Source organism: Lontra canadensis, unplaced genomic scaffold (genome assembly GCF_010015895.1).
Source record: "Lontra canadensis isolate GAN:19392208 unplaced genomic scaffold, GSC_riverotter_1.0 scaffold126, whole genome shotgun sequence".
NCBI lineage: Eukaryota > Metazoa > Chordata > Mammalia > Carnivora > Mustelidae > Lontra > Lontra canadensis.
Window position 1 is genome coordinate 264,726 of NW_022631120.1, and position 27,954 is coordinate 292,679.

The 27,954-nt window shown below is 53.9% G+C and overlaps 2 protein-coding genes across 7 annotated transcripts; one reads left to right on the forward strand and one right to left on the reverse strand.

Annotated features, from left to right (window-relative positions):
• The first annotated feature begins 1,531 nt into the window (after positions 1-1,531).
• NHP2 (NHP2 ribonucleoprotein) lies at positions 1,532-4,858 on the forward strand. The gene is made up of 4 exons (XM_032842275.1): positions 1,532-1,752; positions 1,832-1,901; positions 3,826-3,931; positions 4,508-4,858. Exons 1-4 carry the CDS (start codon positions 1,587-1,589, stop codon positions 4,631-4,633), a joined length of 468 nt encoding a protein of 155 aa, XP_032698166.1. The 5' UTR covers positions 1,532-1,586; the 3' UTR covers positions 4,634-4,858.
• An 847-nt stretch (positions 4,859-5,705) lies between these two features.
• Positions 5,706-20,855, reverse strand: RMND5B (required for meiotic nuclear division 5 homolog B). Of its 6 annotated transcripts, none has more exons than XM_032842273.1 (11): positions 20,724-20,820; positions 17,569-17,660; positions 16,201-16,351; positions 10,063-10,208; positions 9,799-9,939; positions 9,209-9,309; positions 8,874-9,040; positions 7,813-7,978; positions 6,575-6,677; positions 6,321-6,475; positions 5,706-6,234 (listed from the first exon to the last, which is right to left on the reverse strand). In XM_032842273.1, the coding sequence occupies exons 3-11, from the start codon at positions 16,337-16,339 to the stop codon at positions 6,171-6,173; spliced, it is 1,182 nt and encodes a 393-aa protein (XP_032698164.1). In that variant the 5' UTR covers positions 16,340-16,351; positions 17,569-17,660; positions 20,724-20,820; the 3' UTR covers positions 5,706-6,170. The 6 variants fall into 6 exon arrangements, with proteins under 6 accessions (XP_032698164.1, XP_032698162.1, XP_032698160.1 ...); XM_032842271.1 differs by lacking the exon at positions 20,724-20,820 and adding an exon at positions 20,509-20,716; XM_032842269.1 differs by lacking the exon at positions 17,569-17,660 and having other exon boundaries at positions 20,724-20,855.
• Positions 20,856-27,954: the final 7,099 nt, after the last annotated feature.

Below are 27,954 nucleotides of genomic sequence, written 5' to 3' on the forward strand. Positions count from 1 at the left end.
TTAAAAAAATTTTTTTTTAATTCCAAAATGAAACTGTTTTTTCATTGCTTATAGAACTCATTTGCATTGTTCAATTGACGTATGTTTCTATTTCTCTTTCTTTCTTTGTCAGAGAGAGAGAGAGAACACAAGCAGGGGAAGCAGCAGGCTGAGCAGGCAGAGGGAGAAGCAGGCTCCCCGCTCAGCAGGGAGCCTGATGTGGGACTTGATCCCAGGATGGTGGGATCAAGACCCGAGCCGAAGGCAGCCGCTTAACCGACTGAGTCACCCAGGCGCCCCTGACATACGTTTGTGAAAATTATTTGGGGTCCAAGGTTAGGATGGATTGGCTCCCGATTTTTCTCACTGAAATGCAAAATAGAAAAATCCGACTTGTTTTTTATTGAACGACTTTGCACTTGGTTCCAGGGTTAAAAGTTCAATTTTTAAGTTGGCTTAACAAACCCATCCTCCCAAGGGCCACCTGCATACTCCTGAAGTTCCACTTACCGGCCTGTCCCGCTACCCACCGCAAAAATGTCAGGCCTACCACACCCGGTCAAAGGCAATTAATTCGTAGCAAAGATATAATCCCTAACCGTACAGTTTTCCAAGACACGGTGGAAGAAACTAGCCAGACGTACGAGATCCACGCCAGTCTGGGCCTGCTCACCTCCCAGGCACCCGCATCTACTAACGCTCTAGGGTTATCTGCAGAGGGGACGCCTGCTCGCAGCTGTCCCCCACCGCGCCCCACAGCCCAGGGCCGGCGCCCCCAGTGCTCCCGGGGGGGGGGGGGGGGCTCACGCTCTCCGCCCCACGCCCCCGCCGGCGTCTCGGCCAGACCTTGGATTGTGCGTAAAGCCAGGCAGCCGGGCAGCCCTGGGAACTAGGAGGAAAACAAAGGGTCAGGGGCTGCTGGCAGGGACCGCAGTTTCAGGTAAGGCGGCAGAAGGGACCCTCTCGCAGGGCTAACATGAGAGCAGGCCGCTGCGGGAAGAGAGACGTTCGTGAGTGGGGCGGTGGGGAGCACACAGTGCGAGCGCCCGCGCTAGAACGGAAGCAGCCCTTGGCCGCGCAAGGTTCTCACTTCACGTTGGCACCTGCGGCACCTCGCCCAGGACCACGTGACGGTCAGATCCCTCCCAGGTTTAGAATCCCCATTCTTCCGCTCCGTCGCAGACCCCGCCCCTCAGGCAGGAGGATCCTGACGTGGTTACGCCCCCGCCACCACCGCCACCTCCTCCTCCTCCTCCGCTCCCAGTACGTGCGGGGCGGGGCTCTCCGACCAGCCCCAGCCTGCGGCCTCATTCCTTCCCGCCCTCGCCGGGCCCCGCCCCCCCGCCGGGCCCCGCCCCCTGCCTCCGAGTCCCCTGGACGAGTCCCGCCTCTGAAGTGCTCCGCCCCTCCGCCCGAGACTCTGCCCCCGGGTCTAGTTTGTAAGGAGCTGAGCCTCAACGATTGGTTGGAGTCAGAGACTTCATTCCCTAATTGGCTGTGGTGCACGGCCGGCTTTTCGCCGGACGCGGTGACCCGGAAGTGGTTCTGAGGCCCGGGCCGCGTGGAGCCCCGCCGGCGCGGGCTACCTAGTTGCCGCAGCCGCCGCGATGACCAAAATAAAGGCAGATCCCGACGGGCCGGAGGCTCAGGCGCAGGCGGAGGCGTGCCTCGGGGAGCGCACTTACCACGAGCTGCTGGTGAACCTGAACCCCATCGCGCAGCCCCTGGCCTCTCGCCGTCTCACGCGGAAGCTCTACAAGTGCATCAAGAAAGGTGCTGCGGCCGCCGCGGAGGCCGGTGGTGGCGCGGGCGGCGGGCCGAGGCCCCCCGACTGACTTCTCTGTCGTTGCAGCCGTAAAGCAGAAGCAGATTCGGCGCGGGGTGAAGGAGGTTCAGAAGTTTATCAACAAAGGCGAGAAAGGGTAAGCACCCCACCCACCCCCGCGCGCGTTTTGCGACTCTGGACGGTAGCACGGGTATCCCCGCTACTCGGGAGGTGCTCGGGAAAGTCTGTGAAGGTGGTCCGCCCCCTCCGCACGAGGTAATCGGGCCCCGGGTGGGTTCCCTCCAGTACACGTCACTCGCCAGGGCTCGAAGGAACGCCACCGGGAAAGTGAGTTCCGGGGAAAGCGCGCGAATAAGGCAGCTCGCACAGGGTCGAGCCCAGCGTCCTCCACTCATGGAACGTCCAGAGAGGATTGTGAAGGGCTGTGCAGGCTGCAGTGAGAATGCCTTCATGACCTCGTTCTGGCCTCCAGGCCAAGCAGTAAACTCTTCCGAGGACGGGACGAAACCTCTCGGTGCTTCACATCTGGAAGTATGCGCTGCATCGTTGGTGCTTAAGAGCGGAGTCGCGCTGGGGGCTGTGATGCTCAGTGGGAAGTCTGGTCTAGGGCGCGGGGCTTTCTGCCAGAAGATACTGGGCCCAGGCTGGAGAGAGGGTAGTGGTGGACAGAAGCCTGGCCTTCTCCTGGGGCTTCCTAAGCCATGGTAGACTGAGTTTTTGTACTCAGAGCTCTGCCGGCCACCGAGGGTTAAAGCTAGGGAATGACATGATTACCTTTACCCTTGTGAAGAGTTTTCTGGCAACTGGAGAGGATCGGGGTGGGGGGGGGGGGGGGGGTCACAAGAGTAGACAAGCAAATTGAGCTAAGAGGCTGCCCCAGTGTAGGACAGGTGATGGCGATGGCAATTAGGTTATTGGTGGCTGAAACAGAATTAAAGAGGATGAATCTGAGAGGACTTTGGGATTTGGAGTGAGGAGGTCTGGATTCCAGCTGAGCAGAGGGCCCATTTAGAGGGACCCGGGTTTGCGTGGGAAGATCTCGAGTTTGGTGTCTTTTAGATATGGGACACACACACACCCCGGACCCCTGGCAGAACTGTCAGATAGGCAGATGGCCACACAGACTGGACGCTTGGAAGGGAGAGGCCAGGCAGGAGAGAACAGATTTGGGATTTGTGCGCACACACATGGCACCTGATGCCCTGGCTGTGGCCCAGTTCAGCCAGGGAGAAGTTGCAGCCAAGGGTCAGGCTGTGAGGTGCACCAGCACTGAAAAGCCACTTGAAGGGGTGCGGGCAGCACAGCCTGGAAGACAAAAGGAAACCTAGGAGAGTGGGCCCAGTATGTGGAACTAAGAGCTCTTTCCTTGTGTTTGTCTCTCGCCCCTCTCTGGACAATATTCTTCCTTGGTGTCTTCAGGATTCCCAAGGCCCTTGCCCCAGAGCCCTGACACCTTGCCAGCCAGGAGTCCTACCTGACGGCTCTCTGGCGAGCCTTGCTTCCCTGTGACTCTTGGGACAAGCTCAGGCTTCCCAGCCTGGCACTCAAGGCCCCGAGGTTCCGCTGCTGCCAGTGTCTCTAGCCTCCTTGTTTGCCCCCATCACTGCCCTGGATTTCAAAGCCATCCCAGGCCCCCATCAGCCAGCTCCTGGGTATGTGCCGTCATTCTGATTCTCTCAGTCTCAGATGCTTTCCCCTCCTCCAGCCCCTCCAAAGGCTGCCTGACACCTTCTTCATTAAGCTTTTTGATCCAGAGTTGCCTCCTGATTCCTTTTTTGGCTGGCTCTCACTCCTTGGTGTCACTCCCATACCTCACCTGTCCCAGTGGAATCCCACTTGTCACCTGTGTGGGGTATTTACTTACTTCTTTGCCAAGAACTAGGGCTCACCTCCCCAGAGGAAGTGATCACCAAACAAATTTGCATGCACTTTCATAAGGTGAGAGATTCACATCTGGGGTCCTTGAGGGCGGGTGGGGGGAGCATCTTCTCTGTCCAGAGGTAACACTTTCAACTGAAAGAGGGAATGGGCAAGTAGAAATGGTGTTTCTCTCACTATAGGATCATGGTTTTGGCAGGAGACACGTTGCCCATTGAGGTATACTGCCATCTCCCAGTTATGTGCGAGGACCGGAATCTGCCCTACGTCTATATCCCCTCTAAGACGGTAAGGAACACACGCCCGCCCCCCACCCCTCCCCAATCTTGGTCATAACTGAAGAGGGTCTGGCATCAGGTTGGTCCAGGCAGGCCACAGTGGAGAATTGCAAGCTTTGGAGTTGAGACTGACTTTGCTCTGCTGGTCTCTGGCTCAGTGTCCTTTTTGGAAACTGGGAATCCCTGCCCTCGTGGACCATGGGAATGAGAAAAGAGGTGTACGAGGATGTGCTCTGTCCGTGCAGTTGCTGAGCCCGTGTCAGTCCTATTAGGTGGCTGCAGTGCTTGGGGAAGGGGGCTGCTGTTCAAGGGACTGGTAGCTGGCCTGATTCTCACACAGAGATGAGGAGAACATGGGCCCTGCCTTGGGCAGCAGCCTCTGAGGCCGGAAGTTCATTCACACTCGCCACAGGGCCTTGTAGGCCCACTGTTGCCAGCCCACAGCTTGAAAGTTGGCAGATGGGGCATGGACTGAATTGCACGTCTGAGGGCTGGATGAGGCCAGCGGGTCAGGGTTTTGTGACTCCCCAGCATACAGGTGGTGCCGCCTTTTTCCCCACATGGCCCTTCTTGCCCTCATCCGTAGGACCTGGGTGCAGCCGCGGGCTCCAAGCGCCCCACCTGTGTGATCATGGTCAAGCCCCACGAAGAGTACCAGGAGGCTTATGATGAGTGCCTAGAGGAGGTGCAGGCCCTGCCGCCCCCCATTTGAAGGACCTGGGCACCCGCTCTGGAAGCTGCAGGGCTGGCCGTGGGCCAGCTCGATGCCCCTGGGTGCCCATGCCCGCACCTCTCCCTGGGCCCCCTGCGGCCCGTCTTCCTCCTAGGCTACTCTGCCAGCTCGTCCAAGAAGGCAGAGCTGGCATCTTCTCCCTTCGGCACCAGTGCAGACGGTCCCCAGAATGGAGTGTGGGGGAAGTAAATGCTAAGACTAAAGTGTGGTGAGTCTGTGGGTGTTTTTTTCGGCGGCAGCTGCTGGTGGGGCCAAGGAGGTGGTAGGCAGGAGAGAGTGGAAGCAGCCTTTCTCACCAGGGAACCCGAAGGACTCCGAGGGTGTTTGGTGCTGCTGCTGGGCCGGCGGGGCTGGTGCCAGACTCCAGCTGAGAACAGACTCTGTGCTGCCCACCCCCGGCTTCCGCCTCCCGCTGATGGGAGCTGTCCCATAAGGCCGCCGGCAGACCCCATGCACAGAAGCCTGCGGCCGGTGTTGGGGACACCCCCATTCCTCTTTCTTCCTTCCCCTGCCCCTAAGGGGCCGAAATGCCACTGGGAAACTTCTGGAAGCAATTTAGTCATGTACATAGCACATCTGAAGTACACATATGAAGCTGGAGATGAACCCCAGGCCAGCTCTCCTGCTTGCCATAATGACCCCAGTGACCCAGGCCCTTCAAGCGTCTCAGGCTTCAGGTGCCTTCCTGCTCTCCAAGGCCCAGCACGGGGCTTAGTGGGGACACACAGCAACAGAGCTCCAGACACCGTGGAGTCAACCGCAGAGAGCTTGGGATGGAGGGTTGGATCCAGTTTCGATTCTGAACTGTCTCCTTTACAAGCTGTGAGTCCCGTAGGGCAAGTCAGCGCACCTTCTGAGATCCTCAAGCACTGCTTCCCAGTAAGGAGGGTGCAGGACTGGATATATTTTTGTGTAAAAGCCTCTGGCCCAGGGTCTGGTGGGACACCCCTGGGCCTTTTTGTCACCCAGTCAGAGATGCAGCACGCTGAGTTCTCTGGGTGCGGTGGGCGTGCAGTAATTCCCTGTCGGTGAAGCCAATAAGTCAGGTAAAGTAAGGAGAAGGCCTGTGAATATATTGCTCACTTATAAAACCAGGGCACTGGGTTTGAACCCGGACTATTTACAGTGGGGAATGGATACATACAGTCGTGAGGAAGAACCACGGCTCTGGCGCCAGGTGCTGGCAGGACTGGAAGCGACCTGACTGGGGCAGGGTTGAAAAGATGTCTGCGTAGCTGGCCAAGTGCTTTGCTTCTCGGTTGGCTGCTACGAAGTCACTGGCATACAGAAACAGGGCAGCCGCAGGAGGACAGAGGCCTGTGTCCCTACCCTTCCAGCCAAGGAGCCAGCTGCCCCGCACAGATGGGCTCCTCTCCCTTCTTGGCCTCTGTCCATGGTGGTGCTCAGCATTTGCTCTGAAATGAACCACAGTCTACTGAAGCCAACCACCCCCACGGAGACAGAGCAAGGCTCGTGGGTGGAAAACCCCTCCGACAAAGTTCCTTCAAGGCAAGTATCAGAATATGATGCGTTTGCCATCTGCTGGGTTCTGCTCCATGGGGCAATAGGGACACTTCAGCCTGCAGAGGGAGGAGAGTGGAGAATGTCTCAGGGGCTGGCCATCAGGGGAGCCGAGCCAGGATGGGGCAGAGCACAGGGAACTTACTTTCCTCCATTAATGAGCTTGTTGAGGGCGTCCCGGGAGATCACGTGGCCACAGATGAGCTTGATGGGAGGGTTGGAATCGGAGGTCTGCTGCCGGAGGATGGGGCAGGCGAACACTGAGTGGTACCAGCACTTCATGCCGAGTTCGATCTCAATCTGGGGAGGCCAGAGGAGGGGTGAGTCCCACTCCCAGCTGTGGCTGCCCTTCCCAGGGCCTTCTGCCTGCCCCCCACAGCCCCCCGCGCCAGGCCTCACCGGTAGCTCGTCCTTGTGACTCCAGACCCCCGTGCACTGCCTCTGCTCAATCACAGCCTTGATGTTCATCAGCACAGGCAGCGCCACACAGCCAGAGGCAAAGCTGTGGAACAAAGAGCAAGGACTGCAGTGGCCCAGACCCAGAGCCCGGTACACCGTCCTCGGCCTGTGTCTTAGGGCGGGGTTCTAAAGTGGCACATGTCAGACTGATCCTTGAAAGTCTCCCCAGTTGCTCATAAAGTGCCACATAGGTAGTTATGTGTGTCTGACTCTAGAGTCATTCTAATGCACTCCCAAGTTCCCAAGTTTGACGACCTATGGGAAAGACAAAAGAAAGATGCAGGGGGCAGATACCAACTCATCCAAACCACTGGAATGCCACTGGTGTGATGGGGACAGTGATCAGCTTGAAAGGGCCCCAGCCTGTCCGCCCCACCCTGCTGTCATGTACCTCTGTGACGGGTCATCATCAGTGAGGGCACTCAGACCCTGGGCAGATCCTAATCTCACAGGGACTCCAGCAGGGGCGGGGCATTGACTGGCTGGGCTAAATACCTATGCTGTGCCCGAGAACCATCCTGAGCTGTCCCTGGTGTTCCGGCTGGGAAACACTGTTCTTTAACCAGAATCCTTCCTCCTGGGGTGGGGCAGGAGGGGACGTGCCACTCTCCACTGTGGTGCAGGGTGGGATTCTGGGACCAGGTCCACGTGCTCTTTATTCCCCATCAGGCCCTGGGCAAGTCCTCGCTTACCTGGGGCCTGTGCCTTCTGTCATCTGTAAACCAAGCGTAACTACCTGGAATTCCCAGGGCCTCGTGGAGTCCTGAGAACATCATGGTAAAGGAGCCTCCCAAGGGAAAGTTCTCCACACATGCTACCCAGGCACTTCCCAATCTCCCCGGTGGCCGGTGGTCAGAGAGGCGGCCAGGCTGCAGAGGCTCCTGTGGGTAAGTCAGGGCTGAGGTGGCAGCAGCACAGAGACCTTATTCAAAAGACCTTACAAAAAGGGAACCTTGACCCCACCACTAACCTTGCAGTGACGTCAAGCCACAACTCTTCCTAACCTCAGTTTCTCCAACTGTGAAAATCCGGTAACTCCTACCCAGAAGCATGACTAAGAGAGCCAATTTAGGTCTGAAAGAACCAAGTGCTGCCCCTGGCACACGGAATGGCCTCCACAGACTGTTTCCCTTGAAACTACTGTCCCACTCGCGCTGCCCCCACGGGGCTGCCAGTACCTGACGCTGAGGGGTGACTCCACCGACAGCCCCAGCAGGGAACAAGCATCCCTGGTAAAGGTCTCGCAGATCTCTGCCCAATGGCTGTTGTCCAGGAGGTGGCAGTAGGGCGACTTCTCCAAGCCCAGCCGCAGGTACACCAGGCTGCCCATCATCACCTGGATCTCTGTGGGGCAACCAGGCATGGGTCAGGGCAGCAGGGGGAGCGGGCGGAGGTGGCGGGGGCAGCGGGGGCAGAGGGAGATCAGGCTGGGCCCCTCAGCTCCCAGGCCCCTGAGCAGCAGGACCAGCCTGCAGAGATGCCCTCAGGCAAAACTGGTTTCCGCTAAAGTCCTGTGTGGAGGCGGAGTCTCGGGGCTGCTGCTGCGGGACAGGGACAAGCATCAGCCGCAGTCCGACATTCTCTTCCATCCTTCCAAGTGCACCGGGGAGCGGGTCTCAGGTTGGTGCTCACGTTTTTCTTCTCCAACACTAGCTACTCTCCCTTTTAAAAAGCTCTCAGGTGGTATCTAGATTTACTAACTGACAATGCTTGGTTTTTATGATTTCACAAAATGTGAGGTAATAAACAGGGAGGAGTGGAGCTAAAGAACCAATTACTACAGGTAGGAGTGGTTACTAACAGCGAGCATCTGGAAGGGGAGACTCTAGTCACTGTGGTCTGGAAATCCTGGTGGGATGGAAGGAGGCTGTGGAGAGGTGCCGAGAGTCTTAAGGAAACGAATGGGCCGCTGCTAGGTGGGAGAGCTTGGGGCTGAGGTGCAGGGGCACACATTGCCCCGTGTGCTGAGTGCAGGTGTGGCACATGGAGGGTGTGCCCGACCTGAGACGAAGCTGGAAGGGTATGGCAGAGGGGGATGCGGGGTGCAGGGGGAGAGCCCTGAGTCTGGAGTTCACCTGGGAGGCTGTGAGGGAGGGCTCAGAGTTCTCAGATTGGGGAAAGGCATCCTGGTTACAGCCCCTTAGGCAGGGAAGGGACTCACACCCCAAGCCCTGACCCCTGCTAAGGCTGACACCCACCAGAGCCCGGCAGCCCAGAGCCCAGCCCCCTGAGCACTCACCTCGCTGGTGCAGCCGAGCAAATGGCTGAAAATGCCGGGCATAGCTGAGGGCCTCGAGCTGCTTCTCGGGGCCGCCTGCCAGGAGGCGGATGAAGTGTAGGCGATGCAGCTTGAACTCCAGGGAGCTGTTGAGCTCGAGCAGGCGCTGCCTGTGGGAGACGGCCCATCTGGGAAGAAAGGGAGCTGGTGGGGCAGGAGAAGGGATCCTGGTGGAGCCGGGACGGAGAGGTGGGCTCCAAAAGCCCAAGGGCTAGAGGCATGTCAAGTATACCAGGTGATGGGAAGACCACAGACAGGCCCCGTCCCCTCACTGGCCCACCCGAGGGCTAACTTACTCCAATGCCGGCCCTAGGTCTTGTTCATGCAGAGCTTCCAGGATTCGATTCAACTCAAGGAAAGGCTGCTTAAAGTCCAAGTCCACGTTCAGTGTTGATTCCTGTGGGGAGAGTGCAATCCCACCGCTGGAGGACTGTGTTTCCAGAATATTCCAGTTGTGGAAGGCTGAGTGTTGCGGGCTGGCCTCCCTGGAGTGCAGACTACAAAACCCAGCCCAGCCCCAGGATTTTAGAGACCTGTGTTGAGCATGGTAAGAAAGTTATTCTTCAGTCCTCTTAATCATATTGAGAAAGTACCCTTACTTCTACTGCTCGTGTGTTTGTAACACTTAACAAGTGCCACTTTGTCATGTTACTAATCTCCCTTTTCAAGAAAGCAGTATCAGGCCTCAACCCTGACAGGCAACCGAACCCAGCTAGAGGTTCATGACTTCACTTGCCATCGTATATATTTGTGGCGCTAGCCTCTATTGATGGCAGGGGCAATGATTTCCCTTCTAAAATCAGTGTATAGAAAGCATGACAGGAAGCAAATCGAAAGCCAACCACAGAAGAGGCTGCTTCTAGCACCTTCGCGGAGAGGCCGTTACCTGGCATAGCTCCTCGGCGACGCTGAGCATGCCTTGCTGGTACAGGTGCTCCACGATGGCCGTCTGCAGGATCTGCTGCTGCTTCTCCCTCGAGTCCCACACCGCGTCGGAGACCACACCGCAAATCTCTGAGTCAAAGTTCTGCCAAGGAGAAGAGACAAGGCCCTGTGACTCAGCGTTCTCATTTCCTGCTGAGCACCCCCAGCCCCAGACTCCAGCCCTGGGGTTCACCCACCCCCCGCCCAAGGCTGCCCACACACTCACCCTGTCGATGGCTTTGCCCACTCGGGAGACGCTGCTGTGAATGTCCTTGTGGTCCGAAGCCAGCTTCTGCACAGTGTCTTTGATCTTCCGGCAGCACTGGGACATCACCAGGGAGAGGGTGGCTGACAGAGGGGTCCCCTGGAGGGCTACAGGGAAACACTGGCGGTGAATCAGGACACAGAGCAGCACACCTGGTCCCTCCTGGCTCTCTTCTCAACACCAGCCTGGAGGCCCAGGACGCAGCCCCAAACCCCAGGGTGAAAGACCCCGGCTTCCGTCCCAGGTCCTGCCACCCTAACTGCATGCCTTGGAATTGGTCAAGTGGGCCAAGTGGCTTCATCTCTCGGTTCATTCATGCAGTGAAAGGACCTGCCCTGTCTGTTGCTGTGAAATGTAGATGATTCGGCACGTCCTATGGGAAAGTACTTTATTTTAGCTTCTTTAATCCTCCCCACCATGCTCTGCAGCAGACACTGTTAGTATCCCGTCCTGTAGCTGGGGAAGCTGAGGCCATGACTTGCTAGGTGACAGCAATGACAGAGCTAAAACACCTGCTCCTCACCACCACGCCAGACGGCTCTTCACTGTCTTGAGTCAGATGCCACATGCAAGGCGGCTTTGGGCCATAAGGCACTATGCCCATGTTAGTGCCTCTTACCAACCCAGAGATACTGCCGGGGAAGTTCAGGATATTTCTGGCTCAGGACTCCCAGCCTGCAGTGGCTTCCACTGCCACAGCTGGGCTAGAACCAGACCCACTGCCAAGAGCACATGGGACTCAGAAGAGAGGAGGACAGACAGAGCATCCGCCCCTTCCTCCAGCCCAGCACCAGTGCACCTTCTTTAGATGGCAGCGCCCTGGTTCAGGGAAAGAAATGTGACCCAAGAGAGCCAGGGAGGGTCTCAGCTCCAAGACCAGACGCCGTGGAAGAGACCTGCATCTACCAAGTCACTGAACACACAGAATGGGAACTGGAGCTACTGGAGTACTGGGACCTCCTCGGGGGAGGGGGGACACTGCTCTGAGAATGAGGACAGTGTAGACTGAGGGGATCACACAGGCACTTGGATCCAGGGGGGCCTGGACATTTCAGTCACCTGAGTCCACGAATCCAGTGTCCCCCACTCCCGCCTGTTCATTTAAGCTGGTCTGAGCTGGGTTTCTGGTACCTGTAACTGAATGCCTTCTGACAAATACCACCAGGAAGCGGGGGTGGGGCCTCACACAGAGAGATGGGCAGCCCCCCCACACCTTTCTATTAAAGTAAGCTCCAGGCCCACCATGGGGCTTAAACTCATGATCCCAAGATCGAAAGTCACGTGCTCCACTGGCTCAGCCAGCCAGATGCCCTGAAACCAATGCCTTTTAACCTGAAATCCCCAATTTTCCCTGCCCAAGGAACCCCCTGAAACCAGGAGCGCTGTCAAACCCCCATCGGAGAACACACGTTCTCCCTGTAAACAGCCTGCAGCAGGCCACCGCCATCTGTCAACCAATGGCACCGCATAGAGTGTTTCAGCCCCGCAAGAGGAACCCATCCTAGGGCCCGGTTAACCTGCCATCGAAGCAAAGACCCCAGCCTGGCATCTACCACAGCATGGCACAACCACACGATGCAATGGGAAGCAACCAAGTGTAAGAACAAGGCAGAATTCTACGTAGTGAGACAGAACATTCTCCAAGACAAACTGGAGGAAGAAAAGCAAGATGCAGGAAAGCATGCACTTGAGCCTAGGGGGGAGGGGGGACAGATGCACATGCCACCTCCGTGTGCACACAGATGCTGTCTGGAAGGGCACCCGAGACACTGGGTACAGGGGTGCTTTGGGGAGAGGCACACAGGAACTGGGAATCAGGGAGAAAGGGAGACTCACTTTTCACTGTAAGCTCTTTTGACCTTGAAGTCTTTTCTATGTGCATGCTTTCTTTAAAAAAAAAAACAAAAAAAACCAACAAAAAAAAAACCTAAAAGGAAACAAACTCTACTTTGTAGATTTATTTTTCACAGAGGTTCAAGGTGTAGCAATTCCGAAAATACTTTCTATGTGTTGCTGGGAGTCAGGCTTCTCACTGTTGCAGAAAAGAGATACAGCTATGGATGGGGGAGGTCTGGGAAGAACCCTGTGATAGGGGACTGAAACTGGAGGTATCAGTATAAATTTCATGGCCTGCAACAGAGATCTGTCTGCTAAAAAACCAGAAGCAATGACACCTCAGTAACAACCCAGGCCTTGGGTTCCAAATATAATTTTCCACCCAAAGAACATCTCCTTGCAAAAATTACTTACACCAGGCACTATCTTAATTTGCCAGAAAGTTAGGAAGTCCTAAATAATAATAATATTAATAAATAAATAAAAAGGATGGGCCATGTGAAAAGGACATCGGAGGAGAAAGAACACAAAAAAGAGTGCAACACTAAATATCCACATGTAGAAGAAGGAAGTTGGACCTTCCACCATATCTAAAAATGAACTCAAAATGGAGCAAAGACCCAAGTGTAAGAGCCAACACTACAAAACTCTGAGAAAACGCACAGGTAAATCTTCGTGGCCTTTCTTTCTTTGTTTCTTTTTAAAGATTTTATTTCTTTATTTGACAGAGAGGAAACACAAGAAGGGGGAGTGGGAGAGGGAGAAGCAGGCACCTGAGAGCAGGGAGCCCAACGCAGAGTTCAAACCAAGGACCCTGGGACCATGACCTGAGCTGAAGGCAGACACTTAACAACAGAGCCACCCAGGCGCCCCAAGGCAATGGTTTCTTAAATAAGACAATAAAAACATCAGGAGCCAAGAAAAAATAAATTGGACTTCATCAATATTACCAACTTTCATGCTTCACTATCAAAAAAGTGAAAAGACAACCCATGTGACAGACTATCCAATGTGGGTTTAGTATTAAAGAGTATACAAAGAACTCCTACAACTCAACAATAAAAAGAGAAACAACCCAATTAAAAAATGGGGAGCAATGTAAGTAGACAGTTCTTCGATGAGGAAAAACAAATGGTCAACAAGCTCACTCATGAGAAGACGCTCAGCAATGTCAGTCACTAGGAAAATGCAAAAATGCAAAGCAAAACCACAGTACAACAGCCCTTCATACCTACTAGGATGGTCATAATCAGAAAGACAAAAAAACAAGCCTTGGGGGCGCCTGGGTGGCTCAGTTGGTTGGGCGACTGCCTTCGGCTCAGGTCAGGATCAAGTCCCACATGGGGCTCCCTGCTCTGCAGGGAGTCTGGTTCTCCCTCTGACCCTCCCCCTTCTCATGCTCTCTCTCTCTTTCATTCTCTCTCTCTCACAAATAAATAAAATATTTAAAAATTAAAAAAAAAAAGCCTTGGTGAGGATACAGAGAAAGTGGAACCCTCATGCACTGTTGGTGGGAACGAATAAATTTTTGCAGCTACACTGGGTAAAGTTTTCCCATTCCTTAGAAAGCTAACAGAGTCACCATATGACCCAACACAGAAAAGAATCAAGTACTGATTCATGGTACAACAGGTATGAACCTTGAAAACATGCTCGGTGAAAGAAGCCAAACACAAAAGGTCACACATTATAGGACTGCATTTCTAGGGTCTGAAAGAGGGGGAGAAATGGCGTGACTGTTAGTGGGTAGCATTTGTGTTCAGAGTGATGAAAATGTTCTGAAATTAGACAGTAGTAATAATGGCACAACTCTGTAAATATACTAAAAATCAACTCAAAAACTCTACACTTTAAGAAGGTAAGTTTTAATTATAGATCAACTAAAAAAAAAAGACACAGGAATCAGGGGTGACTGCTGGTCAAATCTAAGACAATTTAAGAATCTAAATAAAGAATAATAGTAATAGATTATAACCCAGTGAATAAAATAAGAATCTATGTGGTGTGAGGGCGCCTTGGTGGCTCAGTGGGTTAAGCATCTGCCTTCTGCCCAGGTCATGATCTCAAGAGTCCTGGGATTGAGCCCCGCTTCGGGCTCTCTGCTCATCAGGGAGCCTGCTTCTCCCTCTCTCTGACTACTTGTGATCTCTCGCTCTGTCAAATAAATAAATAAAATCTTAAAAAAAAAAAAAAAGGATCCACGTGGTGTGAACTGACAATAAGGGGAAAACCAAAGTTGAATGCCAACAACGACAGCTGATCCTTCAACAATATGGGGGTTAAGGGCACCACACCGTGCACAATCAAAAATCTGTATGTAACTTTTGACTCCCCAGAAATGTAACTAATAGCCTTCTGGTGACCAGAAGCCTTACGGAGAACACAGTCAATTGATACATATTTGGTATGTCACCTGTGTTATATACCGTATTCTTACAATAAAGCTATGAAAAAGACAATGTCATTGAGAAAATAATAAAAAAGGAAAATACATTTACAGTTTTGTACTGTATTTACTGAAAAACAAAATTGCATGTAAGTGGACCCACAAGATCAAACCTATTCTGTGCAATGGCCAATATGAAGGAATGACAGAGCAGGAAAAGTCACCCATGTTGCTTTCTAATAACCGATTGAGGCAAGAAATCATCCCTGGATCAATGCGCTCAAGTACAAGAAAGTGCACATTTACATAGGCTCAAAGCATCTCCCCTCAAATTTCTTACTAATTAACTGTAAAGAAATGTGTGTTGGTTTTTTTTTTTTAAGATTTTATTTATTTATTTGACAGACAGAGATCACAAGTAGGCAGAGAGGCAGGCAGAGAGAGAGGAGGAAGCAGGCTCCCCGCAGAGCAGAGAAACCGATAGGGGGCTCGATCCCAGGACCCTGAGACCATGACCTGAGCAGAAAGCAGAGGCTTTAACCCACTGAGCCACCCAGATGCCCCTTAACTGTAAAGAAAACTTAATTTTACACAAGGAGAACCTGGCCGACACCATCTTAACCAAGTGATCACAGTTCACATCACCAATCAGGGAAAACGAGCTGACACCTTGTACCTCCTGATATGATGCCCTGAGAACCAGATCACTTCCAAAGGAATCCGCTGCCCAAGATGCAACACCTGGGTGAGGAGGAGGACACAGCAGACAAGTCCAAACCAAGAGATAGTCTGCAAAATCTTTGGCCTTAGTGCTTTGAAAACGTCAGTGTCATGAAAGACAAAGGCAAGTGGGAGAACTGTCCCAGGTTAAAAAACCAAAGATGAGACATGTGCAACTACACACAGCACCTGATTTTGGATTGGATCCTAGAATGGAGAATAAAATTAAAATGTTTTATGAGCGGCGCCTGGGTGGCTCAGTCTTTAAGTGTCTGCCTTCTGCTCAGGTCACGATCTCAGGGTCCTGGGATCGAGCCCCGAATCGGGCTCCCTGCTCAGCAGGAAGCCTGCTTTTCCCTCTTTCACACCCCATGATTGTGTTCCCTCTCTCACTGTCTATCAGATAAATCAAAATCTTAAAAAAAAAAAAAAGTGGTTTATGAAAACTACTGGACAGTGACAAAACTGAAGAACTGAGCTATATTTATTAGGTCATAACACTGCATTAATGTTTAACTTCTTGATTTAATAATTATGCTGTATTTACGTAAAAGAATGCCCGTGACCTTACGAGATACACACTGAAAGTTTAGGGGCAAAGTGGTATGATAGCTGCAACTTACTTTCAAGTGGTTAAAAGGTAAGAGGAGGCAGGAGAAGTGATAAAGCCAGTATGGCAACGTATCAACAGTCAATGTTTTCTATAAATCTGAAATGATCTCAAGGTGTCTTAAAAATTCAAAGTAGAAAAGCAAATGGAAGACAAAACATAAAATGAAAATAATCTTAGGTAAACTAATAATTTTTTAAAAAAGATTTTTATTTACTTCATGAGAGACAGAGGGAGAGGGAGGAACAGACTCCCCGCTGAGCAAGGAGCCCGATGTGGAACTCAATCCCAGGACCCCGAGATCATGACCTAAGCTGAAGGCAGATGCTTAACAGAGCCACCCAGGCGCCCGGTAAACTAATAATTTCTGTTGGGCTTTTTGAAATAACTTAGAATGACTCCCATTATCCCACTGAAGGAGGCCTCCGCACCCACAGACTAATGTCCAAACTGTCATCCTTCTAAGAGCCTGTCACCAAGAGGCCTTGGGGGCTCCCAGGCCCCTGGGCAGGCAGACCAGGGGCTCTGGGGTGGGGGGGGCACTCACCTGCGCTGGCCAGCTCAGCCCGCAGCTGGCCCACATAGTGTAGGAGCTCCTCCAGGCTCTGCTCGCAGTGCTGCCCATAGGTCAGGAACTTCTGCAGGACCTTGTCCACCTCCCTCTCCACGCTTGCACACTGCTCCATGGTGACCTCTGCCTGTGGGCGGGAGGGGTCAGCTGCGTCAGGCCCCACCTGGGCTGGGGGGGTGGCTCCCAGATCCCCCTCACCACACCCATGTCATTTATCAACACTCAGCAGTTCCTGGCTTAACACAGGTGTCCACAGCACCCACCACCCTGAGCCACGGTGCCCCAGAGAGACCAGGCAGGCATAAGGACAGGTGTTTTAAATCATGGTGACAAAATTACTGTCCCCAACTCTTTTCATTCTATAATCCCTGGTCATCTCTTTTTAATCAGAAGAGAGAGCAGGCCTCACAGAGTCCTCAGCAGGCAATACTATCTACTAGAAATATGTAAGAATACCACCTATTTTCATATCTCCTGTATGTTAAGCACCTTCTCTTCAATTAGTGGACTTGGTTTTCCACACGCTACAGTGACAGAACCCCCGAAGGCAGCCCCTGAATGGCCAATAACTGAAAACCCAGCCTAACGAACAGGTGCCGAGCACGTGGCCCTGATAGGCTTTGCCCACCATTCCAGCCTCAGTCTCCCTTGCTGCTCACCCTGTGTCTGGCCAACCAGAACCGCTGGTCCCTCCCAGCTCCGGGCTCGGGTTCATGTGGCTTCCTCTCCCAGATATGCTGTCAGCCCTCCCCTTGTCAACTGCTCGAGAAGCCGGCTTATCCTTCCCGGGTCAGCCCAGAGACCACCTCCTCCAACAGTCATCCCTGGCCTGCTGCCACTGGGCTCCTTCCACTTGGCACCCTTCTGTTTCAGTTTTTATCACTGGGCAAGGACCAATCTGAGGGGCCACCTCCCCCACCAGACTAGAACATCTCTGGTTATAACGCACGCTTCCCTCCTCATTATGCCACTGAAAAGAGAGCTGACTTTTCTGGTCCCACCAACAAGGCGCCCTTCCTAAGTCCCTTCCACTCTGGGCCACTGCTCCCCTCTATTCCAGAGCAGCCTTTGATGGTGACCATGTGAACACCCCTCAAAATGCTTGTGACAGACCTCCCTCCCTATATTTTCATCTAAAGGATTTGAAATGAAGGATTCTCTCAAATGTTCAAATCTGGCCAGCTGTCCATTGTCTCAAAGAAGGGTACAAAGTAATATCAGAAGACTCCCATGGCCAGTGTGACCACTGGGATGCTCCCAGTTTCACCAGATTCCCCATTCCCACCAGCACCACCAGTCTTGGCCTCAACCTCCCGGCCCAGCCTACAACCACCATCTCCTTACCAAGTGAGGGATGAACGATGGGGGAATGGCAACCCAGGGCCTGAGATGTGTTTCTGCCCTCTCTCCTTAAGCTGATGTCTTCACACTACAATCTGTAATCATAATCATGATGTCCAGAAGACATGCCTTCCTCTTCATGACCCCTGAGCAAATACCCTATAACTGAAAATGACCCACGATGGGCAAAATACACCAGGGACTCCTGTCTGAAACAGTGTCAAAATAATAATTACTACTGCCATTATTAGTTAACATTTCATTGGGGCTTATTATGTGCCAAGCACCATTCTAATGACGCTGCATGCATCAACTAATTTATTTAATTCTTACCAAAACACTATGAGGTAGGTACAGTTATTAGACCCAGTCTATAGATAAGAGAATGAGACACAGAAAGATTAAATAACTTGCCCAAGGTGACACGGCTGGGAAAGGGAGACCTGGGAAGTGAAGCCAGGCCTTCTATCACATTACTCTCTGCACCAGCTCAACAGCCCACCACCTCACCAGGAAGGGAAAGCGGCCAGTATCTGTGGTTGGAGTAAGTGTATAGCAGCGATTAATGAAGACAGGAAACAGGAAGTCAACCACAGAGCCTGTGAGATGATCACCTAGGAAACCTGGCAGCACAAGAGAAATGTGTGCCAAAAGTCTGGGCCCCAGATCACAATTTAGCAAATATAACTACACCTCAAGAAAGGTCAGGACTTCACCAAGGTCAAACAGACTGGCCCTGTCGACACCAACTGAAAAGGATGGTATCAGGGAAGCCCAACTCAGCATCTTGGACATATTAAAGAGCTCACGAATGGGATGCTTGGATGGCTTGGATGGGATGCTTCGGCTCAGGCCATGATCTCAGGGTCCTGGGATCCAGCCCCGTTGGGTTCCCTGCTCAGTGGGGAATCTGCTTGTCCCTCTCCCTCTGCTCTTTCCCCTATCCATGCTTGTTTCTGCTCTCTCAAATAAACAAAATCTTTAAAAAAAAGAAAGAAAGAAAGAAAGAAAGCTGGGGAAGGAGATGCATATGAGGATTTTCTTTTTTTGTTTTTTAAGTTTTTATTTATTTATTTGACAGACAGAGATCACAAGTAGGCAGAAAGGCAGGCAGAGAGAGAGGGAGAAGCAGACTCCCCACCGAGCAGAAAGCCCGATGCGGGGCTTGATCCGGGGATCCCAGGACCATGACCGGAGCGGAAGGCAGCCGCCTAACCAACTGAGCCACCCAGGTGCTCCTAGGGTGTGTCTTTAAAAAGAAAAAAAAAAAAAACAAAACTATGCCTACAACAAAAGACACACGCAAACACATCAGAGTGGTTTCCTATGGTGGGTGGGGGAGGAAGAATGGAGATAAAAGGGAATACATCAATAAATACAGAAGAAACAAAGGCCCTGCCTGAATCAATTAAATGTATAAGGAACTGAGAAGTCTGATTAACTCAATAAAACATCTAAAATAAAATAAAGAAGCTGGGAGACCAGAACTTCTTGCAAGTATCCCACTCAGAAAGTCCAGGAGGCTAACTCAGTCTGTCCATGGTGAGCCACTCTGCTTGAACTCCACTGGGTCACCCTCACCAGGCACAAGGTGGATGAGTGTGTGTCTGTCTGTGACAACTTCATGATGAATCCAGTGGAATTTCATGTCCATTTCAAGCCCTCCTCCCCCAGAAATGTACCCCATACATCTCTGTACAGAAATGACCCACCAGGAGGATCCTTCCAAAACAACACATCAGATGCTGTCACCCTTGACTCAACACTGCATGGCTTGACACACAACCCCTGTGTGATTACACACTGAGTCCTCTGCTCTGTGTCTTTGGCTCTGTGGCACAGTAACTGCCTGTCGACAGGTCTCCCCTGACTAGACAGTGACCTGCTCAGGCCTGGAGGCCAGTTTTTTCCTCTTTCTCCCCACGGTGCACAGCCCAGAGCCTGGGCCTCGTTCACAGTGGGTGTTCAGTGAATGCTTGCTGATTAAATGAGCATCTACTTCCTAACTCTTGGGCTAGGGGGCTTGGGCTCAAACCTGCAGGGGGGGAATGACAGGAAGAGACAAAACTGAAGTATTAAACCCCCCACTAAGGCATGCATGGGTTTTGTCCCCAGACTTCGGCATCCTGAAACAGACGGGTCCCTTCTGGGGCTAAAGGGAAGAAGTTTGTGCAAATCACAGACACAGACCTGGACACAGACACGGAAATCAACAGCCTCCAATGACCCAACTCTTACACTTCTGCACCCCTCAACTCTATCCATTCTCCACTCTAGCCACCACTCCTCTGCTTAAAACCCAATAGATTCTTACTGTACTCAGCAAAAAAATCCCCCCTCCTTTTTAAAAATTTGTTTTTTTAGTATTCTCTGCACCCAATTCAGGACCCAGAGATCAAGAACCGCATGTTCCTGTCTGAGCCAGCCCAACGCTTTTTATGGCCTCAGAAGCTTTACTGGAGTCAACCCCAGCCTCACCTACCACTCTCCCCCTCACTGGCCACACTCCAACCACACTAGTCTCCTTTCTGTCCTTGACAGGAGCTTATTTCTGTCTCAGGGCCTTTGCACAGACTGTTCCCTCTGCCTGATACACTCCTCTCCGAAATCTTCCCAGGACTGGCTCCTTATCAGGGTCCAGTGTCCATGTCAACTCTTCTGAGATCTATCTGACGCTGGCCCCTCTGCTCCACCCCCACGCCAGACACTCCATCTTATCACTATTCCTTTTCTTCACGGCACATCTCTAGTTGAAGTTTCAAATCTTTCTTCTGTCATTAACCAAAACTGGAGGGAGGGCAAAGCCCACCATTTCCCCTAGGCTGCAGCTTCTGCTAGGAGCTTCACCTGCATTAACGTGCAAATGACTGGCAAACTCCGCCTCAGCCTTCCAAAGACCCCGCTCGAATGCCCTGTCTGGCCCCCTCATCCACACCCGGTTACCTCTCCAGCTCCTGGTCCCCACGCCCGAGGACTGAGGAGAAAGCCAGCCCAGGGGCAGGCTGGGGCCGCGGCTTGGTGGTGGGGGAGGTGCTCCGGAGAAGGCCCGGGGCCTGGGAGTCCGGCCGAGCTGCCGCCCCCCCGCGCCGCCGTCGGCCGTCCCGGGGCACCTCGCCCTCCGCCCGCACCTCCCGGCCCGGAAGCCAGTCAGCTCTCACCTGGTCCCCGCAGCTGGGACCTTGGCTTCCGGCGCGTCTGTCATCGGAACCGGAAGCCGCGGCGGTTGCTCGCCGGATCTGGACCCGCCCACTCACGGCCGCGCGGAGGGGTGGCCGTCCCGCGGAACAGCGGCTTCCGGTCCGAGCGCCGCGCTTCCTCCTGCCGCGCGGCTAGAGTGGAGTCGCGTGAAGGAACACGGCTGCGGCTGGAAGCCCGGCCTCCCGCCGTTTGACTGTCGCCCGCGGGCTTCCCCGGGTACCCAGAGCCGCAGGCCGGAGCCGCGACCATCCATCCCGGCCGGAAGGAACTGGACCGATCCACATGCGCGTCCGCGGGGGTGCGCGGGCCTGGGGGCCCGGCTTCCCCCTCCTCCCCGAGATCCCAGCGCCCCACCTCCGCTCTCGGAAACCGAAACCCGAAAGGACTGTACCTTCCCCGCGCCCTGCCTTTCGCCCTCCTGCAGTGAAGACAAACCCAAACTGCAGAGTGTTTGCTAGGGGTCCAAGGGTTCAGCTTTCCTGCTATGGCTCCTTGGTGCCTTCTTTGAAATACCAGCTGATCTTTAAAAGAAAAGTTTTTTTCTACCCGGCCTTGCTGGTCCCCTAAGCCTGTACTTGATCTACCCACTGGGTATTCAACAGAAGGATTTTGCTGGGGGTCCCAGCCTCTGTCTTGCCGCCCTCCGTGACCGACCACCTTGGGGGCCGAGGGCGGGATTGCATAACCGTTTTAAGGAGGAAGGGTAAAGGTTAGGAAGGAAGAGAAAGGCGGTGACCCCAAACGCAGGGCAGGGCTCAATTCACGATCCTCCCAGGCCCCCTTGCTAGGTAGGGGAGGGGCAGAGAAGCCCCCTCCTATCCCCCTTTCCCCCGCAGGCCTCAGGGACTTTGACTGGAAACAGGCTCTATTTCTGTTTCCCCGACTTCCTTCTCCCTGTTGGGGCCAGTTGTCATTGCAGAGCAACCTCCCCTCCAACCCTCTAGGCTTCCTCCCCGCCACCCCACCCCCAAACGCCCTTGCTCAATCTTGTTTTCTGTATAGCGTTTGCACAATCCAGTTGTGTTTTCTTTATAGCATTAGGCTCGAAATCCTGTGTTTATTCGTTTATTCTGTCTTCCTGCCCCCAATGCGCACACACACCGCTTTTAGGATAAAAGCATCACTGCTGTATCCCCAACACCACGTGCTTGGGACAGAGTAAGTCCTTAAAAATACTCCGAGGTAGCCAATATGCTCTATTTTAAGAACGAGGAAACAGCGGCTCCAAAACCTTACTACACACACCGGGAGGAGGGCGGTCCGCGGCCCCGGGGAAGCCCGCAGGGGCGTCGTCGGAGCATCCCGGAGACGCCTGTCTGTGCACCTCGAGCCTGGGTGGTCCTGGCCAACGCCGGGGCCGCGGGGGCGGAGAGTTGAGTGAACCCTGCCTGGGGCCACCGGCTAGGCTGAAACCGCCTCCAAGCCCGCAGGACCTCACAGACCTGCCCGAACGCCCTAGGCTTCTTCACTTCCTATGGGGAAGCCCTGGCCTGCTTCACAGCCCAGGTGGGCGTGTGCACAGTCTGGCTCCTCCAAGGACTTTGAATGTCCCGTCCGCGCGCACGCGCACCACACACACCTACACATACACACACGCGCGCGCGTACGCACCCATCGGGCCATTCCACCTCTAGCTGTCATTGTCGTCCACCCCGAAGGTGGCTTTCCTTGCAAGGAGGTTTTGTTACTTCTCAGCGTGCACCGTTTTCTTACGCAGGTGATACCGCCAATCTTTGCTCGTTGGGACCGCGGCTTCTGTGGGGTGGGGCTGCTTTGAAGCAGAAGAATTTAGCTGGTCTCCACTAACTCAGTAATAGTCCGTTTCATCTTTTGCTAGTTTCCTAGGATTTGATTTTTTAAAAAATTTAACTCCTCAATACATGTCCATTTCATTTTGCAGGGGGTAGTGCAAGGTATGGCTTACTTCCAACCCTCCCCCCCCCCAACAGTTTCTGCCCAGTTGCTCCAGTACCTCTTATTAAATGATCCTACCTTTTTCTCTGGTTTGGAAGCCGTTTATAGTAACATTATTTTCTGTAGAATGGAATCTATTTCTGGCTCTTCATTCTTTCCATTGAGATGCCCTATTATCTTTACATGGATGTCATATTGTTTTACTTGCTACTTTGTAACGTATTTTAATGTGTGGAGGGATTATTCACAAAAAGGAAAAAAAAGGTTATTGAGAAAGCAGATCACTGGTTGCTGGGGAGGGGGCAACCCAGACATGGGAATTTGGGGATATGATGGAGCTATTCTGTATCTTGATTTTAGTGTTGGTTATGCAGCTTTCTGAATTTGTCAAAGTTCTAAAAACTATACAAAGGGAGCATTTTCCTGTATGTAAATTATACCTTAATGCTGGTGGGGAGGTGTGGGGTGGGGAGGGACAGGTACACAAAGAACACACCAGCTTAAAAAAAAAAAAAGAAAAAGTGTTTGTGGCAGACAAATTCTGGCTTGTTCTCCGGAAAATACAGCCCTCCTTGCTTCCCTGAGTGAGTTGTGGAAGGCCAGGCTAGGAAAAGATGGACCCTGCCCTGATAGCTAGTTGGGGTTAGGACAGCAGCAGCTGTTGGCCCTCTGTGGAGACTGGGAGCATCCGGCCTCAGCCCATGGAGCTCAAGTTGCCTGCTCAGTCCTCTTCCTTCCACCCTCCAGGTGGCACCCAACCAGTCTGCTCCTTTTCTCTGTTTCTGCCCCTCCTTACAAGGCCTTGGTTCAGGCCAGGAGCAGCTACATCATTTGCAGGCTCTGGAGCAAAATGAAAATGTAAGGCTCCTTGTTCAAACATCATTAAGTTAAAGATCCAGAAGCCGTGGGGCGCCTGGATGGCTTAGTCCCTTAAGCATCTGCCTTTGGCTCAGGTCATGATCTCTGGTCGTGGGATGGAGCCCCCAATCAATCTTCCCAATCAGCAAGGAGTCTGCTTCCCCTTCCCCACCCCTCTCACCCCCGTCTAATAAATAAAGTCTTCTGAGTGTGGTCCTGAGTGGTCACACAAGTCACACACACATAAAACTAGTCCTGGTTCTGGCCCTCCCCTTTGGCTGCCTGAGGGACCCACTCACAGCCTCAAGTCCTCCTGTTCCTGTTTACCAGTCTGTCTAGGGGGGCTGCCTTGCCTCCCCTCAAACCCTTTTAGACAGGACGGACCCTCCCTCCAAAACAGCCCCACCCCTCCCTGTGTTCAATGCCCGGCTGATCCTGAATGCCCTCTTCACACGCGGCTCCTGAGGAAATCCCCACAATCTCCCTTTCTCAGAGAAGTTTATCCCTGTTAAAGAAAAAAAGCAAGCATGACATTTGTCAAAGAGTACTTAAGGATGACTTTATTCCAGAGGGGTTACTGTCATGGGAGGGGGAGGTTTGTAGTAGGGGAGAGAGAGTGGGCTCAACTCCAAATACAACAAAGAAATGCAGAATTTATGGCCAAGGAGCAGGGGTGGGGGGGGTCAGTGGGCAAAAAATTACTAAGAGGACACCTCTGGAAGGTGGGAGGCAGCCTGGTGAAACGCACCTCACAGGAGTCTTGCTGAAGGCAGGCCAGCCATCACCTGGGGCTTGGTGGAAGATGAAGAACCAGATTCCATTAGGAGGGGAGTCAGATACAGAGGATGGGGGATTCTGGCAGGAATAACTTAATGGGAATCTTGCTAGAACCAGACTATATAAGAGGAACACCTTCCAAGGTCAGGAGCAAAGAGAGGTTAGAAGTGCTTGACCAAAGTCTGGTCAATCTTTGTCACACACCCTGTCACACGCACACCCCCCAAGACACACCCCTCATCACCTGCAGTGAAGTGAGCCAGCTTTCTTCGAACCCCACCTCTCATGACCTATTTCACTTTTGTTGCAAGAAATAGCACTCTTCTGGGGCGCCTGGGTGGCTCAGTGGGTTAAGCCGCTGCCTTCAGCTCAGGTCATGATCTCAGGGTCCTGGGATCGAGTCCCGCATCGGGCTCTCTGCTCAGCAAGAAGCCTGCTTGCTTCCCTCTCTCTCTCTGCCTGACTCTCCGTCTACTTGTGATCTCTGTCTGTCAAATAAATAAATAAAATCTTTAAAAAAAAAAAAAAAAGAAATAGCACTCTTCTTTTCTGAATCTGAGAGGACTAAGCCCCACCTACATGGTGGTGAGTTCCTCAGTCTGAATAGTCACTGTGGGGCATGAAGCCTCTTTGAAGAAGGGCTCCCTGATACCCATAGACACCCCCCACCCCCACCCCAGTCTCAGAGAAATGTTTCTCCATGCTCTGCCGACTTGCCACCATGGGGGCCCCCTCCCTTGTCCCTGTGTGTATGTTTGCATTCTTCCCCCCGGCAGGGAAAGGTCATGGGGGTGGAGGCCTTGGCCACCGTGGCCTCCTCCTCTGAGTACCAGGCCTGGCCCTGAGGGAGACAGGTCGTACCCCACTGGGTAGGAAACAAGTGACCAGCTCTGCAGCTTGAGTGCTTGGCAGTGCACACAAATGAATGAACACTCAGAGCCGGACACTTCCCCACCCACGCCACTCCACCCCCAGCTCCAACCCATGCCAGTCAGGGAGGTCTGGTCCGTCTGGACTCCAAGCCACCCCCCCCCCCCCCCCCCCCCCCCCCCCCCCCCCCGCCCAACAAGGCCACCCAGTGCCTTCTGGGCTGGAGCCAGCATAGGATCTGGGGATGAAAAACAGAAGACACAGCCCAGCCTGGCAATGCCTGCAGCCCCTTGGAGAGAGACCGACGATGTCAGCAAATAGACAGTTCTGTGGACAAGAAGTGGGGGGCAGTGGCGGGGGAATGCCCAGGCAGGGCAGGGCATGAGTTCAGGGAAGGCTTTCCTGAGGGAGGAAGACCTGTGAGGAGGCTCAGCCTGGAAGACAAGGGCCCAGGGGGGCTGCAAAGGGCTGCTGGGGCCAGAAAGGGCCATTATCTGGAGGCCAGGCTGTCAGAAGCCTTGAGTGATAGACTAAGGGGCCTGGAAGGGGCCACTGGAAAATGTGACAGTGAGCTGAGAACAGGAGAGATCAGGGGTCCAGAGCCCAGTGCGGGGAGCTCGCCTCGGTTCTTGAGAATCCGCTGCCTGGGCCTCCTCTGCTGGGAAGAGGGGGCCTCTGGGCAATTGGGGAGCTGGGGATTGGGGCCACCTCTCGCAGGAGGGAGGGGTAGCTCCAGAGCGGTAGCCACTGCTGCGACACCTGTGATCGGCTAGAGCCACCCAGCCGGCTCGGGGACCAGAGAACTGGTTTGCCAGGCAGGAATGAGCTAACAAGGGATCCGGTTCCCTCGGAGCCACCCCAGCTTCAGCTTTCGCGGGCACCCGCCCCCTGCATCTGGGTCTGGCCCTGGTTTCTGGCACAGCTGCCAAGTTTTGGTACCGCCCACCCATTCCCCGCCGGCTGTACTGGCCGGCCCAGCTCTCTAATTGCTGGGTGGGGAGCTCTTCTGAAGAGATGGTATACCGGAAGGGGGACCCCAGCCATGGTGGGGCACCTGGGCCCCCAGCATGACCAGCTCCAGGCTGCAAGGAGGGAGTGACACAGGCTTTAGGTCAGCACCTAGCTCTGGGGACAGGGGTGCCTTCCGGAGGGTCACTGGCCCAAAAACCTCGGTTTGGAGGGATCTGTGAAACGGGTTCCAGGTCTGCCTAACTTGAGTGCTCCCAGTTTCCCTCCCCCGCAGAGGACCCGGGCTCAGGGTGGTCCTCAATGGGTCTCAGCTAGGTGCAGGGGTCTGTCTTGGCCACAGGCTCTACCCCAGTCTGGGAGAGCCAAGAGGGGCTGAGGTTGGGGCTGGCAGGAAGAAATGGAGCATCACAGCAGCCAGGAAGCAGCCCTCCTGGCCTCCCAACCCAGGAGCCCCAAACACACCCCCAGACACACCCACCACCCACAAGATAGCTCCACACGCACCTGCCACTTACAGGGCCATAAACACACCATCCCCACAGCAGACAACTCACACACCCCATGCTCCACCCTAAAAAAGTAAGGCACACCAGCACATACTCTATGGCCCTCTGTGGGTACCCCTGCACAGCGACTCCACCAGGATCCACCTGCTGGGGGCAGGAGGGGTGGCCAGGCGTGGCCTGGGAAGGGGGAATCATGGCTGAAAGGAGTAAACGGGTTTCTGCAGAGAACTTGTCTGAGGGTGCCGCTGCCCCATCAGGGCAGGGACTGGGAGCAGAGACGTCTGCGGGCTGGCTCCCCTGGAGCAGGATGCGCATCTAATTCAACCCTGAGACCCCATATACCGAAGGCCTAACCGACAGGATGTGGTCAATGCCCGGTGGCAGTTAGAGCGATGCACCCATAAGGGTGCTGAACTTTACTGCAAGGAGCGGGGACGGGCCACCTGCGTGCCAGACTGGATCTGTGCTCCAGGCCACCCACCGGGGAAGAAGCAAAAGCCCAGAGGGGAAACCAGACAGCTGAGAGGCTGGGGGTGGGAGCCGGCTGGAGGGGTCTGAGGTCCTAGACCAAGGGTCAGGGAGCCTGGTACAGGGCTGGAGATGGAGGCTTCTTCCTCTCCGCATAGAGCTTTGCAGAATACAAATCAGATCACATCTCACCCCTGCTTAAAACCCTTGGCCTTCCATTGCCTACAGGAAATGGCCACATGCCCTGCAGTGGTGCAGGCCCTTTACCAAGTAACCCACCCACAAGTTTTCTCCGCCTGTTTCCTGCATGCCCCGGGGTGGGGGGGGGGGCTCCCATCCCCGCGGAGGGAGGGGTGTGCCACAGCCAGATGGAAAGATGGGAGGTGAGTTCTGGGAGGGCCAGGGCCCTCCTGGAGACTTTGGGTGCTCCGAGGGAAGCTGTCTTAGGGCCAGCCCCAGACCCAACAGGGGGTTGGGTACCTAGGGCCCAGACTTCCTACCAAGAGAATGTTTCGTGTTCTAGCAATGCCTTGGCTGACTTGCCCTTTTGTTTTTTCTGGGTTCTCTGGCATTGTTCCTTCTGCAAAATCCCACTGGTGCTGAAGAAAGGAATTTCAGCCCACACGGCAGCTAAAGAACCGTGTGGTGCCGGGGCAAGAATGCCCCCACTCTCCAACAGGCATACCCAGTGGCTGCACACACGGGCACTGGACACCCCTTCCCACCGCCCATGACCATGGAAGGGAGGAGCTACAGCCCAGGAAAAGAACCTTGCCCACCCCCACCCCCACCATCCACAATCCTCTAGACTCAGGCCAGGGACAAGCCC